We start from the raw sequence: 19,138 nt of genomic DNA, 5'->3' as shown, positions 1-19,138 counted from the left end.
ACACCAGGACATTTCTTCAGCAGCTTCCAGATAGGTCCCTCAGCCTCCCCCACAACTCCTGGCAGTCTTCTGGGAGCTGCCTCTTTGGTTTTTGAACACCGTGCAGGGTCCCCATTGGACCCGGCGCCTGACGCGTTCCCACCACCATGCGTGGAAAACATGTTCGGCGGTCGGGTTTCACGCTGGGCGGGTCTTAATGGGCCACCCAGTGCAAGATCGCAATCTTGGCCCAGAGTGGGTTCTACATCCGCTTCCAGCCGTGCTGAACTCGGGCTCACCCCGGGGGTTAAAATTCAGGCCCTTGGTCAGGATTTTTCTCCCGCCCGACCCAATCCGGCGTGAAATTGCCTGAAATGAGGTCAAGCAAGCGTCCCGCCGTCAACTTGCGATCATGCGAAATCTCGGTCGGTGGGCCTGCTGACAATTAAGAGGCCGATTATGGTAATTAATGGCACAATTGTCTTTAATGTTACGTTGCTCGTCGAACCCTACGGTTGGCGGGCGGGCGAATTGGCCAGGCATCCTTTACGTTTTTCATGAAACCTTATCCAAGGGTGGGATGAGGTTTTCGTGGTGAAGTAAGATACAAACAAAGATTGGTGGGCAGCATATTTATCATGTGTATTTTCAGGCGCCTGATTGGGATGCCTGGACATTTTTTTTCTACTTTTCGTAACTTTATTTGAGGATATTTGGGCCTGTAGCTCCCTGAGGCAACTCCCTGCTTTCAGGGAGCTTTCTCTCAGCGCTCGCCCGCGCTCGGGTTGATGTCAGTGCCCGCCCTCTTCCCGCCCCCCTACCCCGGCAGCGCTGAGCTCCTTAGGCTAGCCAGCGTGAAATTGCGATTGGGGGCCGAGCGGGGTCTACGATCCGTTCCCCTGTCGATCCCGGGCCTAGTGATCACACCCCCCCACGCCGGCCTAAAAATTCTGCCCCATGTGTGTGTGCAACGAGTGCAAAGGAAATGGTTTCACCAGATGAATCTTTAATGAAGATTAGGCAGTAAATATAACTTTGTAAAATATCCAGCAATAAGCAAAGAAAGAAAATTGCGTTTATACAGAGTATTTATGATCCCAGGACATCCCAAATTGCTTTGCAGCTAATTAAGTGCCTTTGAAGTATAATCACTGTTGGAATGTAGCCAACAGTCAACTTGCACACAGCAAGATCCCACAAACAGCAAAGTGATGTTGACCAAATAATCTCTAACTAGTGGTGAAGGGAAAATATTGGCTAGGATCCTGGGGAGGACTCTCCTGCTGTTCCTCAAAATAGTGCCACGGGGACGTTTACACTCACCTGAGGGGGCAGACAGCAGCTTGGTTTAAATGTGTCATCTGAAATGTGCATCTGATCGTGCAGCACTCCCTTGGTGCTGCGTTGAAATGTCAGCCTAAACTTCATGCTCAGGTCTCTGCAGTGGGACCTGAACCATCAGCCTCTAACTCAAGAGCGACAGTGTCACCTACTGAGCCACAGCTGACACTGAAATAATGATGGGCAGCCATGACGCCCAAGCATCCATTGCAGGAGCAACTGTCCAAAACTGGCTGTGGCTTGGAACCACCTTGCTTTGCTCCGCTGAAAAATTTATTTCCAGAAGAGCCCCAAAAGATTTGGAGAGAGATTAGGTGTAGCTCAACGAGGATGGATGTCAGTGCTTGTACGTGACTGAGGTGACCTTTCGAAGCAGAACACTTCCATAGCTACATTTTTAAAACTGGTGAAGCTTAAAAAAAGTAGTAACATTTACCTTCTGTCTTCCAGAGCAAAAGCATCAGCTAGAAGCCAAGGGAATGCATGATTTATGTCAAATATTTATTCACCACCCTGCTCTGCTAAATTGGAACCGCAGGGTTCACTGGCTCTGCTCCTGGGGTTGCTCATGGCCTAGCGCTCAGTTAATAATACCACACACTCCAGGGAAATTAGAAGTTGCCTGGAAGTTATTACAGATACTTTCACAGTTCAGTTAGAAAACAGTTTTCAACCCTCTATTTGATAAGGGGTGTGAAAACCTGTTTGATTACGATGAGCATAAAACATCCCTACCAGGACTGGCTAAAAATAACAGCTTATAGAGTCACTGGTACAACATCTCTCCAATTAATGTTTTTATCTATAGTCCTGTAGGAAATTTCATTATTCTGTATTAATGGCAAAGATGTATTGTCATTTCAGAATTTGGACACACTGCACTTTAATTCCTAACTGAAAGGTTTGCGTTCTATTATGGCACTGTCATAAAAACTCCAGTCTGTAAATGCATTACCATCCAGCATAATTTATGTTCCTTTTTACAAAGTGTGGCATTCATTTTTCTTTATCAGCAGAGATGTAATGAGCAATGAGATGTGCTGCATCATACTGGGTTTCGCTTGTGCTCGAGACAGTGTCGGGAGAGCTCTTGCCTCTGGCACAGAACATAAAGGCGGAAACAATATTGAGAAATAGCTCACAGACTATAGTTAGAAGTGAAATGCACTTGAAAAATTATTGCAAAAATTCCACCAGAACCCAATTCTTTGTGGACGCACAATGGCTCCTGCACTATAGAATTAAGTCCTTGCTTTAAGTGTCTTGCGAGGGGAAACCTCCACTCTTGGACAGCTGACTGGGAAATGCATCATCCAGCACACACCCCTCCCCCTTCTGTCAAATGGGTGAGGGTTCCCAGCCATTCTGAGCTTGGGCTTCATTTGAACCTCATTGGTGAGCCACGTGCTCTACCAAATATCCCAGTGGACCACTATCAGGTGACTCATACAGGTAGGTAGTGGAGGTGAATGGGGAAAGTTGGGTGACCCCAGGCCCAAGACCAACCAACAATATTTGTGTGGAGGCAGGATGAGCATTGTTGCTTCACGCAGCTCCACAGATGAATAGCTCAGTAATCTTGCTTTAGGACTGAGCAACAATATCTTGCAGAGCAGCTGCATGGTTAAACCACTGAATGCCTGGACACATGGGTGGAGTTTGCATAGTGCAAACTTGCCCTGCGTAACTGAAAATTGCAATCAGAGCTCTAACTACACTACAGCAGCCTGCCTTCAGAAATAGGCAGCAGCTCCATTCACTTAAGGGTAGGCCCCTGTCAAAATGGCAGCTGCCAGAGCATCAGTGATAATATGGCAGTAAATCAAATGAGCTCAGCTTGAAGCCCTGTTGTTATGTAATGCACATGTTGTCTGTGGAAATGAGGCTGTATCTCCTTTTATTATTCCCAATCAGAGACATTGTTTTGAAGTACTTCCAATGGTATTGGGCCTGCATGCCACAGTAATTATATATAATGTACATAAAGTAATTCACTTTTTAAATTTATTCTTTCTTGGGCTGTGGGCATCGCAGGCTAGACTCACATTTCTTACCCATCCCTAATTGCCCTTGAAGTAGGTGAGCCACCTTCTTGAACCGCTGCAGTCCATGTGGTGCAAATGCACCCACAGTGCTGTTATAAGGGAGTTCCAGGATATCGAGCTAGCAACAATGAAGAAAGGTGATATATTTCCAAGTCAGAATGGTGTCTTGCTTGGAGGGGAACTTCCAGGTGGTGGCGTTCCCACGCATTTGCTGCCCTTGTCCTTCTAGGTGGTAGAGGTTGTGGGTTTGGAAGGTGCTGTCCAAGGAGAGCAGTGCATTTTTTAGATGGTGCACTCTGCTGCCACTGTGTGTTGGTGGTGGAAGGAGTGAATGTTTGTGGATGGGGTGCCAATCAAGCGGGCTGCTTTGTCCTGGATGGTGTCAAGCTTCTTGAGTGTTGTTGAAGCTGCACCCATCCAGGCAAATGGACAGTATTCCATCACACTCCTGACTTGAGCCTCGTAGAAGGTGGACAGGTTTGGAGAGTCAGGAGTTTAGTTACTTGTTGCACGATTCCTAGCGTCTAACCTACTCCTGTAGCCACAGTATTTATATGGCTAGTCCAGTTCAGTTTCTGGTCAATGATAACCCCCAGGATGTTGATTGTGGGGGAATTCAGTGATGGTAATGCCATTGACTGTCATGGGGCCATGGTTAGATTCCCTCTTGTTGGAGATGGTGATTTCCTGGCATTTGTTACTTTTTATTGTCACGTTTTAAATTTTTTTTTAAATGGTGATATAAGTCACCAATTTAGGTATTTTTAGTTGTATGCAACAAATAATTAGTTTAAGCTAGCTTGCTTTCCAAACAGGTGCCCCTGGAAATTAGCAGTGGTGGTGGGACCCACCGTATCCAGCTATATCCCCTGAGCTTATGCTTCATTTAAATCTTACTGGTGAGCTACGCGCTCTACCAAATATCTCAGTGGACCACTATCAGGTTGCTCTTATAGGTAGGTAGTGGAGGTGAATGGGTAAAGTTGGATGAGCTCATCCCCAAGACCAGCTGGCAATATTTGAGGCAGGATGATCATTTTTACTTCACGCGGCTCCACAGATGAATAGCTCAGTAATCTTCCTTTAGGACTGAGAAACAATACCTTGCAGAACAGCTGCATGGTTAAACCACTGAATGCCTGGACACATGGGTGGAGCTTGCATTGTGCAACTTACCCTGTGTAATTGAAAATTGCAATCAGGACCCTAACTACACCACAGCAACCTGGCCTGCCTTAAAAGCCCTAGGACCCAGGCCAAAGCAGCCCGCTTGATTGGCACCCCATCCACAAACATTCCCTCCCTCCACCACCGACACTGGGAACCCTCACCAATTTGACAGGAGATGGAGGGGTGGGTGCTGGATGATGCATTTCAGAAGCTGCATGGATTTCTAAGGATTTTAATTATATAATTCCATAGATATCTAGCAGGGAGAATTTTGTTATGGGAAGAAAGTTGTCATTAAGCTCCTGGCTGGTGGTTATCAAGTTCGAACATATGTTGCAACTGGAAGAATGGCTGAGGTAATGACCTTGAAAGGAAATGCTTTTTTTTTCATTTTAGTCAGGATCCAATTACACACAAATGTGCACAGATGGTACAAACTTTGTAATTGTCCTTTTGCACATGTGCAGAAGCATTAGTTTCAAGGGACATGTCATTCTGAAAATGGTTCCTTGCAATATTTGAATGTTGGACTGATTTAGGATAGAAAATTGCTTTTTCCCTCATTTCTATAGCAATGCACAACTGTCACTTTAAGATATCAATTGAATATTGCTATGAATATTTAGGTTCTTCTGCAACTAACTGAATTGACTGATCAGTTTGTGATATTGCTGCCGTAACAGCAACAGTTAATCAATGTCTGAGTGAGGACTGCTGACAGCAATAGAGACCCTAAGATGAAGATGAAATTGACAATGCAGGCATTGCAAAACTCATCAAACAACCACTGGGGGGGAAGATACTGTCAGAGGTAGTAATTATATCAGGTAATTGGTGTCATTTACCTTGTCACAGCCCACTGAATGTGACTAACGCAGGGCATTTGAGCTGTCACACACTGTTAGCTTTGAGGTGCCAGAGCTTTAGGAATTGCATGAGGTCTCACTCATTTTGAGAAGAAAAATACATACAGCAAAATGAGTTTCTGAAACATTAAAAAAAACGTACCTAAAGAAAAGTTAATCTGATTAAAAGAAAAGTAGTTTCAATGTATGATGGAAAGCTTGGATTTTGTTCCAAGAATTAACCCTTCATTGCCGAGGACACATGATTTAGTAAAGTAAGGCCTGGAGGTTTATTGGTACTATGTCCATTTTTCAGGTACAAAATGCATGCCTAAACATCCAATGTGTTGGATGGATTGTATCTGCTTATTAAGGGCCTAGAGACCCACAGAAAAGAGTCCAGGGTATTTTACTGAAAAAGGAATAAATACAATGGGACATCTTACATTGCTCGAGGACACCTTTTCAAAATTGGGTTGTTGTGAAGGTTGTAATGTATCTTTAAGGGATAGCAGCATGCCATCACTAGAAGGGAAGTGTGTCATATGACCCAGTCTCAGTTTCACTGGCCAATGAGCAGAACACAGCATAGATGTCTTCAGACATTCTACCTTTGTAAAGTTTTTCTTATATCCCTAGTCTAAATAAATAAACCCATGCATTTACCCAATCCCTAACGAGTGATTGGTGCCTTTTTATCATTATAAAAACATGTCATGGTGTTCATCAGTGGTCAAACAGTATGGCAACAAGATTAACAAGTGGTCTGAATCACAGAATCACAGAGCAGAAGAGGCCCTTCGGCCCATTGAGTCTACACCGACACGTGAGAAACTCCTGACCTACCTACCTAATCCCATTTACCAGCACTTGGCCCATAGCCTTGAATATTATGACGTGCTCATCCAGGTACTTCTTAAAGGATGTGAGGCAGCCTGCCTCCACCACCCCCCCAGGCAGCGCATTCCAGACCATCGCTACCCTCTGGGTAAAAAGGTTTTTTCTCACATCCCCTCTAAACCTCCTGCCCCTCACCTTGAACTTATGTCCCCTTGTGACTGACCCTTCAACTAAGGGGAACAGCTGCTCTCTATCCCCATGTCCATGTCCCTCATAATCTTCCTCTGACACCTTATGTCACATCAACAATTTCCAGTTCCCTGGCCCCAACTGCTTCCTCTTCAACATGGACATCCAATCTCTCTTCACCTCCATCCCCCACCAGGATGGTCTGAGGGCCCTTAGCTTCTTCCTCGAACAGAGGCCCGAACAATCCCCATCCACCACTATTCTCCTCCATCTGGCTGAACTTGTTCTCACATTGAACAATTTCTCCTTTAACTCCTCTCACTTCCTCCAAATAAAAGGTGTGGCTATGGGTACCCGCATGGCCCCCAGCTATGCTTGTCTCTTTATGGGGTATGCGGGACATTCCTTGTTCCAGTCCTACTCCGGCCCCCTCCCACAACTCTTTCTCCGGCACATCGATGATTACTTCGGTGCTGCTTCATTCTCTCGTCAGGACCTGGAAAAATTTATTAATTTTGCTTCCAATCTCCACCCCTCCATCATTTTCACGTGGTCCATCTCTGACACTTCCCTTCCCTTCCTTGACTCTGTCTCAATCTCTGGTGATAGACTGTCCACCAATATCCATTACAAGCCTACCGACTCCCACAGCTACCTCGGCTACAGCTCCTCACACCCCGCTTCCTATAAGGACTCCATCCCATTCTCTCAGTTCCTTCGCCTCTGTCGCATCTGTTCTGATGATGCTACCTTCAAAAACAGTTTCTCTGACATGTCCTACTTCTTCCTTAACCGAAGTTTTCCACCCACGGTGGTTGACAGGGCCCTCAACTGTGTCCGGCCCATCTCCCGCGCATCGTCCCTCACACCTTCTCCTCCTTCCCAGAAACATGATAGGGTCCCCCTTGTCCTCACTTATCACCCCACCAGCCTCCGCTTTCAAAGGATCATCCTCCCCCATTTCCGCCAAATCCAGCATGATGCCACCACCAAACACATCTTCCCTTCACCTCCCCCCCCGGCGGCATTCCATAGGAATCATTCCCTCCGTGACACCCTGGTCCACTCCTCCATCACCCCCTACTCCTCAACCCCCTCCTATGGCACCTCCCCATGCCCATGCAAAAGATGCAACGCCTGCCCCTTCACTTCCTCCCTCCTCACCATCCAAGGGCCCAAACAGCATTTCACTTGCATTTCCCCTAACTTAGTCTACTGCATTCATTGCTCCCAATGCGATCTCCTCTACATTGGAGAGACCAAACATAAACTGGGCGACCGCTTTACAGAACACCTGCAGTCTGCCTGCAAGAAAGACCCAAACCTTCCTGTTGCTTGCCATTTTAACACTTCACCCTGCTCTCTTGCCCACGTGTCTGTCCTTGGCTTGCTGTATTATTCCAGTGAAGCCCAATGCAAACTGGAGGAACAGTACCTCATCTTCCGACTAGGCACTTTACAGCCATCCGGACTAAATATTGAATTCAACAGCTTTAGATCTTGAACTTCCTCCTCCATCCCCACCCTCTTTCCGTTTCTTCCCCCTTCCTTTTGTTTTTTCCAATAATTTATGTAGATTTTTCTTTTCCCACCTATTTCCATTATTTTTAAATCTATACCTTTTATGCCCTGTTAGTCTTTCCACCCCACCCCCACTAGAGCTGTACCTTGAGTGCCCTGCCATCCATTCTTAATTAGCACATTCGTTTAGATAATATCACCACCTTCAACACCTCTTTGTTCTTTTGTCTGTGACATCTTTTGATTATCTGTCCTATCACTGCTTGCTTGTCCCTACAACCCCACCCCCCACCCCCTCACTTCTCTCCCCCCACCCCACCCCCAACTTAAACCAGCTTATATTTCACCCCTCTCCTAATATTACTCAGTTCTGTTGAAGGGTCATGAGGACTTGAAACGACAACTCTTTTCTTCTCTGCCGATGCTGCCAGACCTGCTGAGTTTTTCCAGGTAATTCTGTTTTTGTTTTGGATTTCCAGCCTCCGCAGTTTTTTGTTTTTATCCCTCATAATTTTGTACACCTCGATCAGGTCACCCCTCAGTCTTCTCTGCTCCAACGAAAACAACCCCAAGTCTATCCAACCTCTCTTCATAACTTAAATGTTTCATCCCAGGCAACATCCTGGTGAATCTCCTCTGCACCCCCTCCAGTGCAATCACGTCCTTCCTATAATGTGGCGACCAGAACTGCACACAGTACTCCAGCTGCGGCTTTACCAAGGTTCTATACAACTCCAACATGACCTCCCTACTTGTGCAATCTATGCCTCAATTGATAAAGGCAAGTGTCCCGTATGCCTTTTTCACCACCCCACTAACATGCCCCTCTGCCTCTAGAGATCTATGGACACACGGCAAAATCCCTTTGTTCCTCAGGACTTCCTAGTATCATGCCATTGAATACTTTCTTGTCAAATTACTCCTTCCAAAGTGTATCACCTCATGTTTTTCAGGCTTAAATTCCATCTGCTACTTATCTGCCCTTTTGACCAGCCCATCTATATCTTTCTGTAGCCCAAGACTCTCAACCTCACTGTTAACCACGTTCAAGTACAACATGGTGAACAACCTTAGATCGTGCTACATGGCTTTAGACAATCCTTAACATTCTGGTCAGACTATAGTTCATCTGCAGTATCAGAAAGTTTTGAAATTGCAGTGTGGTGACTGCACAGAAAAGCCTGGAGAACACAGTGCTCATATAAAGAGCTGGTAAGCAGGTGGATCCCTCGTGGTGAGATTGCTGTGCATAACCTGTTAGTTCCATCAGTGGGACAGCGCATTGAGAGGAACAGTACCGGGTTATGTCATTTGGGAAGAGGAGTGATGAGGGTGTGGACCGGATCAAAAGCAAGCAAGGAGTGTAAAACAAAATAAAAACAAAACTGTCATAAAAATCGGGCCAGAGAAGGTTGCAATTATTACAGGTATCTTTGGGAGTTGCTGATAAATTGAATAAAACAAGGAGGAAAGTCAAAGGGATATTGTCAGAATGTCCACAAAATTCCCCAGTTTGAATTGGGATGCAGCTGATTTACTATCTGAATTCAAAATCTTTAAACAGCGACAGAGCTATGCTTTCTTGATTCAGATGTGTCTGAACCAGACAAGCAAGCCATAAGAGCTAAGTGATCCCCAAAAGATATGGACCACTTGGGAAGACTGGTTCAGAATTGGGTTAAACTTCTGTATTCATCGACTAGAGTTCGTATCACTTCAACAACAGCTTACAGAATCCATTGGCCAATTTGTCAGCGATACAGAGAAAAGGGTGCGTACTCTGATTTTTCAAACACAGAGCTAGCAGACAGAACTGTCGAGTTGCTGATCACATCCACTCCCATGGAAGCATCTGCTAGACAAGCCAAAAATGTATAGCATCGAAGAGCTACTCAAGAATAGATGTAAGTATGAAGTGATCCTCACAGGTTGACAAAGCTTACAGGTCCTAAGTACAGCCCCAATTACTGACGCTTTCACTAGAACACCAGCAAGACATGTGGAAGGTGCTGAATTGAATCAGGCCATCCTTTGATGATGGTTTTCCACAGTTCCTGTTGTGGGAACCTTCTGCCGTTTCTTCTTTTAGCTACTGAGACTTGCGTTGTGCAAAATGTACCAGATCGATTTGGAGAACATCTTCAAGTTTGCCTCCATGTAGGAAATGCCCAGCTTTTCAGCAATTCTGCAAGGCATGTAGCAGAAAGGACCATTGGCAGCGGTAGTGCACTAGAGCAAAGGCTAATGCAGCTGCAAAGAGATGTGCACTGATTCAAATAGACTGTACACAATGGATACCTACAAGCAATAAGAATGACCATCCAGTATCCCATTAGGGACATGTACCCAAGGTCACTGACAAACCAAAACATGACTATGATGTGCACGACAAGCCGCAGAGAGTGGAGAGTATGTTTCACACCATCAGTCCTGTGGAAAATGTAGATACCGTCACACCACCTGAAATATTTGTCAAGATTCAAATGATCTACCCTAAGAAAGTTGGTAACTATTAGTTATTGGCCAAGATTGAACAGGGGCAAGTGCTAACGTCCTACCTCTATGGGCTCCGAAAGACATGTATCCACGGACATGGAGGGCCATGGCGGAACCTACTACTGCGCAATTTTCAGCATACAATGTTTCACCAATTCCATGTGCAGGTTCATAGTCCTGGACTGCAAGTACATTCAATCCTCCTGGGTGTCATAGATGTTCTACATCGTGGCTGTATTGCTGACGACTTTGCTATTGTGAGAAGAACAAAACAAGAACATGACCATATGCACTTATTGATGCAAGTGGCATGACAGTCTGAAACATGCCATCAATGTGCAGCAGATCAATTTATTCAGGTCTACTTATCCCAGTGCTGGCATATGTCCCGACTCAAGTGAAATAGGAGGACATTAAGACCATGCCAACTCCATAAGATAAGGATGATCTACGAAGATGTCCAGGTCACTTTAATTTCTTGTTTCCATATCCAATTTCGCTCAAAAATCATCATCACTGAGGGAATTGTTGAGAAAGGATGTGCTTTTTCTGTGACCACTAATCCCTCTTCAAAGCTCTGAAACAATTATTACCTGAAACATTGACATTGCAATTTTACAATTGTAAGAGGACAACTACTCTGAAGATAGATTCCTCACAGAAAGGTTTGGTAGCATGCAGACTACAAAAAGGCGAACCATTTATTTCAAAATCTCTGTAACACAATCCGACTACTCCAACTTAGAGCGGGAAACATTAGCTTTAATGTTTGGAATCATGCGTTTTCATTCTTCTCTATTTGGCAAAAAGATTTGTGGAGAGACTGGCCACGAGCCACTGGAGATGACTTGGTGAAAACCATTGGCCAGCGCACCACCAAGATTGCAATGTCTGTTGATAAAGATTCCAGGTTATGACTGAGATTAGGTGCAAGTCAGGTAACTCGATGGCCACATCGGATACACATAGCAGATTGCCTAATCCCACGAAAACAGGACATATATCCTTGGATCTACAAGTTGACTTCATTCACATCAAACTTGAAGATGTTCTCCAAATTGATCTGGTACATTTTGCACAATGCAAGCATCAGCAGCTACAAGAAGAAATGGTAGAAGATTCTACACTACAGAAACTGGAAAACCATCATCGAAGGATGGCCTGCTTCATTTCAGCATGTCCACAAACCCGTGAAATCATTTTGGCCTTACCGGGTTGAGCTAGGCATCTTCATCATACCAGAATCTTTGCAACCTATTCTTCAACAACTTCATCACTCACACATGGGCATAGATCGGATGAGAAGACTTGCAAGTGAGACAGTCTACTGTCCGGGTTTGAAGAATGACACCGAAATTGTCATCAAGAAGTGTGAGGCATGTCAAGAGCATATGCCAAGTCAACACAAAGAACCACTGATTCCACATGAAGTCCCTACCCATCCTTGGTCCAAAAACGCATCCTACCTCTTAAATGTCCATGGTACTGACTTCGTAGTTATCGTCAACTACTTTACCAAGTACCCCATCATTTGACCATTGCACAATACATCAAGCACAACTGTTGCGCATACGCTAAGTGCTATTTTCAGTTTGTTTGGTGTGCTTAGAGAAATCTTTATAGTTAAATGGTCCGCAATTTGTTGATAAGCCATTTCAGGATATGTATGATAAATGGAATATCAATCACACTACTCCTCCTCATTTCCCTCGACCTAATAGCCTAGCTGAATGGATGATTTGCACAGTGAAATCCCTAATTCTCAAATGTAGACAGACCAAGCAAGATCTACACATTGTACTGCTACACCTGTGAGCGACACCATTAAGTGCAACTATTCCATCACTGGTGGAGCTCATGTTTGACAGACCAGTGCATACCAATTTACCTACTCTTACCGATTCTACTCTCTCAGAAACCAGAGAGTAACTTTTAAAACTGCAAGATAAGGTGGCCAACGTGCATGATAGAAAAGTGGGTACAGAATTGCCAAGTGTACAGTTGGGATATGTTTATATCCAGGATCCCACAGAAGGTATGTGGCAACCAGCCGAGGTGACAAGGATTTGTTTACATACGAAAGCTCAATGGTGAGGCGTAACCAAGGACAAATCTGATCCTTTCCAGCTCCTCAACTACCATAGAGTCCTATTGCATCTAGGACAGGTCCCAAATGCAACCAGGACCAACATCCAAGGGTCATGAGGACTCGAAACGTCAACTCTTTTCTTCTCCGCCGATGCTACCAGACCTGCTGAGTTTTTCCAGGTAATTCTGTATCTGAAAGGAGACTGCTTGAATGAAGGCTGAGAGTGCAGGTCTAATCGATTGGTCTAGATGGTCAAATGGAATACTGAAAATTAAATGCGTTGCATATTTTTATGCTGTTAAACTAGTTAAAAAAAAATAATTGTCTGACGTCTGGGAGCTGATAGAACTCACCCTTCCCCAGCCCGACACGTCGCTCATGTGCTGTTGTGAAACACATTGCCGTGTTTTCCGGCTGGGGGGATCCAGTGGGAGGGTGGTGGGGGTGTTAGTGGGTGATGAATCCGGCGGGCTGGCCTTATAATAACGTGCTGATATATTACAATGAGGTTCCTGACGTCTGATGGTGGGAAACGAGGCCCCCGCCATCGGCGAGCTGAGCGGACGATCACAGACTGGCTTCAAGCCGTCGTGAAAGCGACCGTGCCATATTGTACGCTCCCGCCACCAAACACACTCGACACTGGCGGGCACAGAAAATCCCAGCCAGTGATTTCTTTTCCAAAATGTCGCTACCACTCAGTATCTAAAACAAGAGGCCAAAAAGTGAATACAAGATCAAATCTGTCACATTAATACTGGCCCTGGAAAACCTCGTACTGTTTCATAGCACCGTGCAAATGCCTTTATTAGAAGAAAATATCATAACATCGAAATTGTCTGTGACTTTTAAACTCAGGAACCAAATAATAAAATATCAGCTTCAATTGTGCATGATTCACAGAAAAAAGTTATCCTTAAACACTGCGGGCCGAATTTTGCTGTCGGTGAGCAGGGGGCGGGGCCCACTCACTGACGCGTAAAATGAGGTGGAATGATTTCGGGGGGGGGGAACCTGTCATCCCGGCCCTTTTAAATCTTCAGGAAGGCGGGGGCGCAGCAAAATCAGCTGCACCCCCCTGACCTGTCAATGGCCAATTGAAGCCATTGACAGGATCTATTATACAATTAAAGGACCTGCCCGTCCAACCTTAAGTTTGGCGGACAGGCCAGGAGCCCTGGCGGCTAATGGATAAAACATGAAACCTCATCCACCGGCGGAATGACAGTTCATGCAGGGTTTTAAACAGTTTAATAAAGTTTTACTGTAATTTATAAACATGTCCCATCTCATGTGACATTGTCACATGAGATGGGACATGTTGAGAATTTTGTTTTCTTGACTTAACTTTATTTCCCTATTGCTTATGTTTCTTACTTAAATGTAAGTAGCCCCTTCTTTTAAAAAGATGCGCTTTTCTAATTCTCAGCTATTTGATGACACTCCCTAACAGCAGTTTCTCACCAACCAATGAATTTATGTTTCTCTTGTGATGTTAGGTGCTAGGTGCTGCTGACCCAGGGTCGCCCTCTTGCATTCTCCTCTAGGTGCTGCTGACTGCCTGGCTTGGTGTTCTCCTCTCACACTCTCCTCTAGGTGGTGCTTTTTTTTATTTGTTCATGGGATGTGGGCAGCGCTGACTAGGCCAGTGTTTATTGACCGTCCCTAATTGCCCTTGCTCAGAGGGCATTTTTTTAAGAGTCAACCACATTCCTGTGGGTCTTGGGCCGCATGTAGGCCAGACCAGGTAAGGGCGGCAGATTTCTTTCCCTAAAGGGCATTAGTGAACCGGGTGGGTTTTTAGACAATCGGCAATGGTTTCACGGGGCAGAATTTTGCCCTTGGCTGGCGGGCTCGGCGGGGGTGACTGGGAAGCCGGCTGTTACCTGCGATTGGCACGGCACCGCAATTTCACACTCCCAAGCCAATTAAGGCCCGCCCAGCATGAAACATGAGTGGCAGCGCTGAGTGCTGCCTGTGAGGAAGGTGGGGGGGCGAACAGGCTGAGCGTGAACTTCGTGCGTGCACGCAACACCAACATGCTTGGCCGACGTCAATGTGCATCATTTTACGCTCCAGCGGTCGGGTGCACGCCTGCCCGTGGAGCAAAAACTTCCGCCCATGGTGATCACCAGGCTTTTAATTCCAGATTCTTATTGAATTCAAGTTTCACCATCTGCCATGGTGGGATTCGAACCCTGGTCCCCAGAGCATTACCATGGGTCATCTGGAATGCTAGTCCAGTGACAATACCACCAAGCCACCACCTCCCCAGCTGATTGCCTGGATCAGGGTCCTCCTCTCACATTCTCCTCTCCCCAGTGCCAACAGGCACAGAAAATTCCACCCTTCATCTTTAGTCTTCAATTATTCCTCCGATATGTTGCCCTTCAATGACATTATTCACAAACACAAGCATTGTGTGAGGGACGGGTGGGGGAGGGGGGTGTAGCTGGTGGTGGAGGGAGGGAATCAGCTCTCATATGCATGCTGATGGTACCTAGCTTACTACACTTGACTTCATAGTGTTATTAAAGTATGCAAGATAATGAAGGTCAGACCAAAAAGGATTGGCAGAATGATACATATATCTCTGAATAATAAAATTTATTTAAGGATTAAACAAATAATTAGGTTTAAAGATGGTGCAGGACTTGGAGATCAGGCATGCTGTACAACACAAAATTATCATCTGAATTCACTTCTCAATATCCCACATTATGATCCAGACCAGGCACATCCCTTATGGTGCCCCAGAAAATCAAACTAAAAGTAATCCAAGTTCCACAAATCCAGCTGTGAATTGAATTCAATAACTGTAGTATTTTGTGGGCTAACTCCAGTAAGCGTTGTCAGGTTGTCATGAAAACCCAACGGGTTCATTAAAGGTTCTTTAGGACTTTTCAATCTTTCATCCCAGCCTCACCTGACTTAAAAGTGGCTCTGTTCATATGATGTGGTTAACTCTTAGTGCCCCTTAAAGGAAGCTAGAAAGCCATACAGTTGTTATAGCAACTAGAGATAGGTAATAAATTTAACTACATGGGCAGGATTTTGCCCTTGGCGGGGGTGCTTGGTGAGGGCAGGCTGGGGCAGTCGGGAAGCCGACCGCCACCAGTGATCAGCTCCGCACCGCGATTTCACGTGGGCAGGCCAATTAAGGCCCACCCAGCGTGGAACATGAGCGGCAGCACTGAGTGCTGCCTGTGTGGGTGGGAGGAGGAGGGCGAGTGGGCCTAGCATGATCTTCGCGCATGTGAATGAAACTGCCTCAAGGAGATGAAGCGCTGATTTAAAAAAATAATGAAGGAAATAAAATTGTCATGAAACATGACCCCTCATGTGGCTCTGTCACATGACCTGGGACATGTTTTTAATTCAAAAATAAAATTTTTATTTGACGCTTATTTGCTTTGGGAAACCTCATCCTGCTCGTGGATGAGGTTTCCTAAAAATTGTAAAGCCTGTTTGGCCATTTTGCCTGCCCACCAACCATTAGGTTGGATGGGCAACATAACTTTGTCTTTAATTAGATTGTTAGTGGCCTTAATAGGCCTTTTAATTGACAAGGGCATGTAGCTGACTCCGGCACGTGTCCGCCGAACACAATATTGCGTGTCATTTTACGCTCGGGTGCTTTGGGCGTGCACCCGCGTGCCGAGCGTAATATTCAGCCTCATATCTTGAGAACCGACAGCAAAAAATAATAAGGTTAATTTAAATGATCGGTATGAGATTGTGTTCGATAGCAATTTGGAAACTTCAAAGCATACCCTCTCATGTATCTGCCACTGCCTCGAGATGTATAATTATGTGAAAGGTTTGAGGGTCGTCACACACCCAATATTGCACCTTGTTGAAAACCTTAACAGATCACAACTGAGCAATTCCTTACCTTGAAAGTTTGTTAAGGCAACAAAGAGAGGACCTGACAATCTGAAGAAATTTTCATCTCCAGAAACAAATCTCTAATCAATCTCGACACAACACCCTCACGGTGACCTTAAAAAGGGACAGGTCAGGTTAGCAGCTAAATATTAATAAGCCCATGGGAGACAAGATATAAATGAAAAATCTTGCTACAAAATAAGAATAGATATTTTTATTTGTCTTAAAGAATGGAAAAGCAGAATATTTCACAATTGATTCCTTATGTTGACATTTGGGATTCTTCACTCTGTGGCCAAAGTAAAGGGAACATTTAAAAATATTCCTTTTTTTAAATCAGAATTTTGGAAATGCGCTTTAATCACAATTGAGTTTATTATGATGCATATGATTTTTCCTTTTCTTTCCCTCAGATCATGATGAATGTAGCACAATGCAGCACAGCTGTGATGAGAACGCTCTGTGTTTTAATACTGTCGGAGGCCACAACTGCATCTGTAAACCGGGATATACTGGCAATGGCACTCATTGTAAGGGTAAGTACTGCCAAGATATTTATTAGCTGTCTGGTTGAAACTCTAACACTTTCCAAGAGACTTAAATAAAATGGTTTAGTGGATTTTCTTTCCAGCACTGTCCAATCACTGTGGCTTGGTGCATATACAAGAATGTTATTGTGCTCCTTGCCTTTCTGATGACAAAAAGACCTGTCAAAGGCATATGTCAGGCATAAATTGCAACACAATCAATATCTCATTGATGTTACAAGTTCCCGATTTGCAGCAATTCACAAACACTCAAGTGAGTCCACTGGCCACATAATCTACCACCAAATAAGTGGCATTGAAGTCGGAATTGGTGGCAAATGAAGTTTGCCGTCTTACCTTTCTCCCAGTCTGTTTCTGCAGTGTACTGAAGTTAACAATCCCCGCAGTATCTATGTTTCAGTCTGATTAGTATATTTTTGCTGCAGCAGTCAAAAGAATGTACCTATAATCTCACATAAAGTACAAGTTTCTTAAATAAAACTGAATGATTCTACACTTTAACAGTCCCATAAATAATTCAGCTAAATCCTATCATCCCAAAGTCACTTGTTGATTGAGATCAGCTATTGTCAATAGACATGACCACACTGCCAAAAAATGGCTTTGGAATGGAGATAATCTTGGCTTTCTTTTTCGCATGGGGACGACAAGTGGAGCAGGGAAAGCTCGTCATTGAATTTAGACTCATCATATTAACCCCGGGAATCTCCAATACTATTAGTTACAAAGTCAAAGGGGGTTAAATTGGTCTATGCCAGGCAGCACAAAAAGGGCTGGCAGTGAATCGGCTGCTGAGCTTTCATCGTGCCAGGTTTTATATTCCTTTGACTTGGAAAATGTTGCCAAGATTTTTATTTTCAAACCAAGAAAAAAACGATAGTGAGATTAAGAAACAATCCTCTGAAGAAAGAGCTTGAACTATTGTTCAGAGAACTTCAGTGGAAAGATCGGGTGAGGTGAAAAATCAGCTTTCAATTTGCTAGGAGCCTTTTCGCGCTGTTGGCATAGGCTGATGTTAACCTCACCGCACCCCCCTCACCTCCCAAATATTTAATTCCTTCATGAAGGCAGAAGCAACATGCCAAAATTGCAACCAACTGAACAAACTGAACAGTTTATATTAAGAGAACTTTTGGAGTATGTAACAGTAATCTTATCATCCTAGCGAATGATGTGGCTCAAGGTTTGGACCACAGGATTTCTCTGGCTAGTCACAATCACATCAATTACCAACTATAAAAGAAGCACCATACTGCACATAATGGACTTCATGCTTTAGGAGCTAAACTGGCATTTTCAGTTTTCCACAGCCAGCTAGATATAAAATATATCAGGCTCAAAAGTCTCCACAAAATTTCCCAAGAATCACTCACTTTGATTATTATAGAGATCCCTTGCATCTTTTTGCTACAGTTTCCATAGCTACAGAGCTGCTAATGGAACCCTATTAATGCAATCGTTTGAATATCAAAAGATACTGAAATGAGTAAATAATAATCTTTAAGCGTCTCATATTTGGAAGACAAAATAAGCAGTTCTGCTTCTTAATAATTATCATGACCATTTGTATAAAAGCTATCAAATCCAAGCATGTGGAAACATAGCACAGGCACAATTTGAGTGTAAACTGGTTGAAATTGTGAGTTTTGAAGGGGCACTGCTGCACATCTGTAAAAAGCAGACAATGTAATTTTCATATGAAAATCTGTCTGTTGTATTAAAAGCTCACATACAGAATTAACCATAGTGTGGCGAACCATAAAATAAAGGAACACTTGCTTTTCCGTAGACCACATGCAGTTCCTAAGTACTTTTACGGCCAATTAAGTATTCTTCACTGCTATAATGTAGGAAAAGTGGCAGCCCCAGCTAAATCCCATGACAGCAAGGACCAGATAATCTGTTTTTGTGATGTTGATTGGTTGGTGGATAACTCGCAACTGCAATAGGATCTTTTACTTTCACTCGAGTGGCAGTTGGGCCTTGACTTAACATTTCATCTGAAAGACAGCACCTCCGGCAGTGCAGCACTCCCTCAGCTTTGATTTATTTGTTTTCAAGTCTTGGCGTGGGTCTTGAACTCAAACATCCTGACTCAGATCAGCGCGACCAACTGAGCCACAGCTGGCACCTTGGTTGAACCATGTTGCTGATATATTAGGCTTCATGATGACTTTAGTCTTGTCC

The 19,138-nt window shown here is 44.4% G+C and overlaps 1 protein-coding gene across 1 annotated transcript in view; it reads left to right on the top strand.

Annotated features, from left to right (window-relative positions):
- LOC121293181 (protein kinase C-binding protein NELL2-like) overlaps positions 1-19,138 on the top strand; it is a 296,910-nt gene that overhangs the window by 156,386 nt on the left and 121,386 nt on the right. Inside the window, exon 14 of the mRNA XM_041215961.1 lies at positions 16,817-16,939. Within this exon, the coding sequence (XP_041071895.1) occupies positions 16,817-16,939 (123 nt within the window). The remainder of the gene's footprint in view (positions 1-16,816; positions 16,940-19,138) is intronic.

This window comes from Carcharodon carcharias, chromosome 21 (genome assembly GCF_017639515.1).
Source record: "Carcharodon carcharias isolate sCarCar2 chromosome 21, sCarCar2.pri, whole genome shotgun sequence".
In the NCBI taxonomy this organism is placed as follows: Eukaryota; Metazoa; Chordata; class Chondrichthyes; order Lamniformes; family Lamnidae; genus Carcharodon; species Carcharodon carcharias.
Note: the sequence above shows the minus strand (reverse complement) of the source record. Positions and strands in the feature narration are given on the sequence as shown.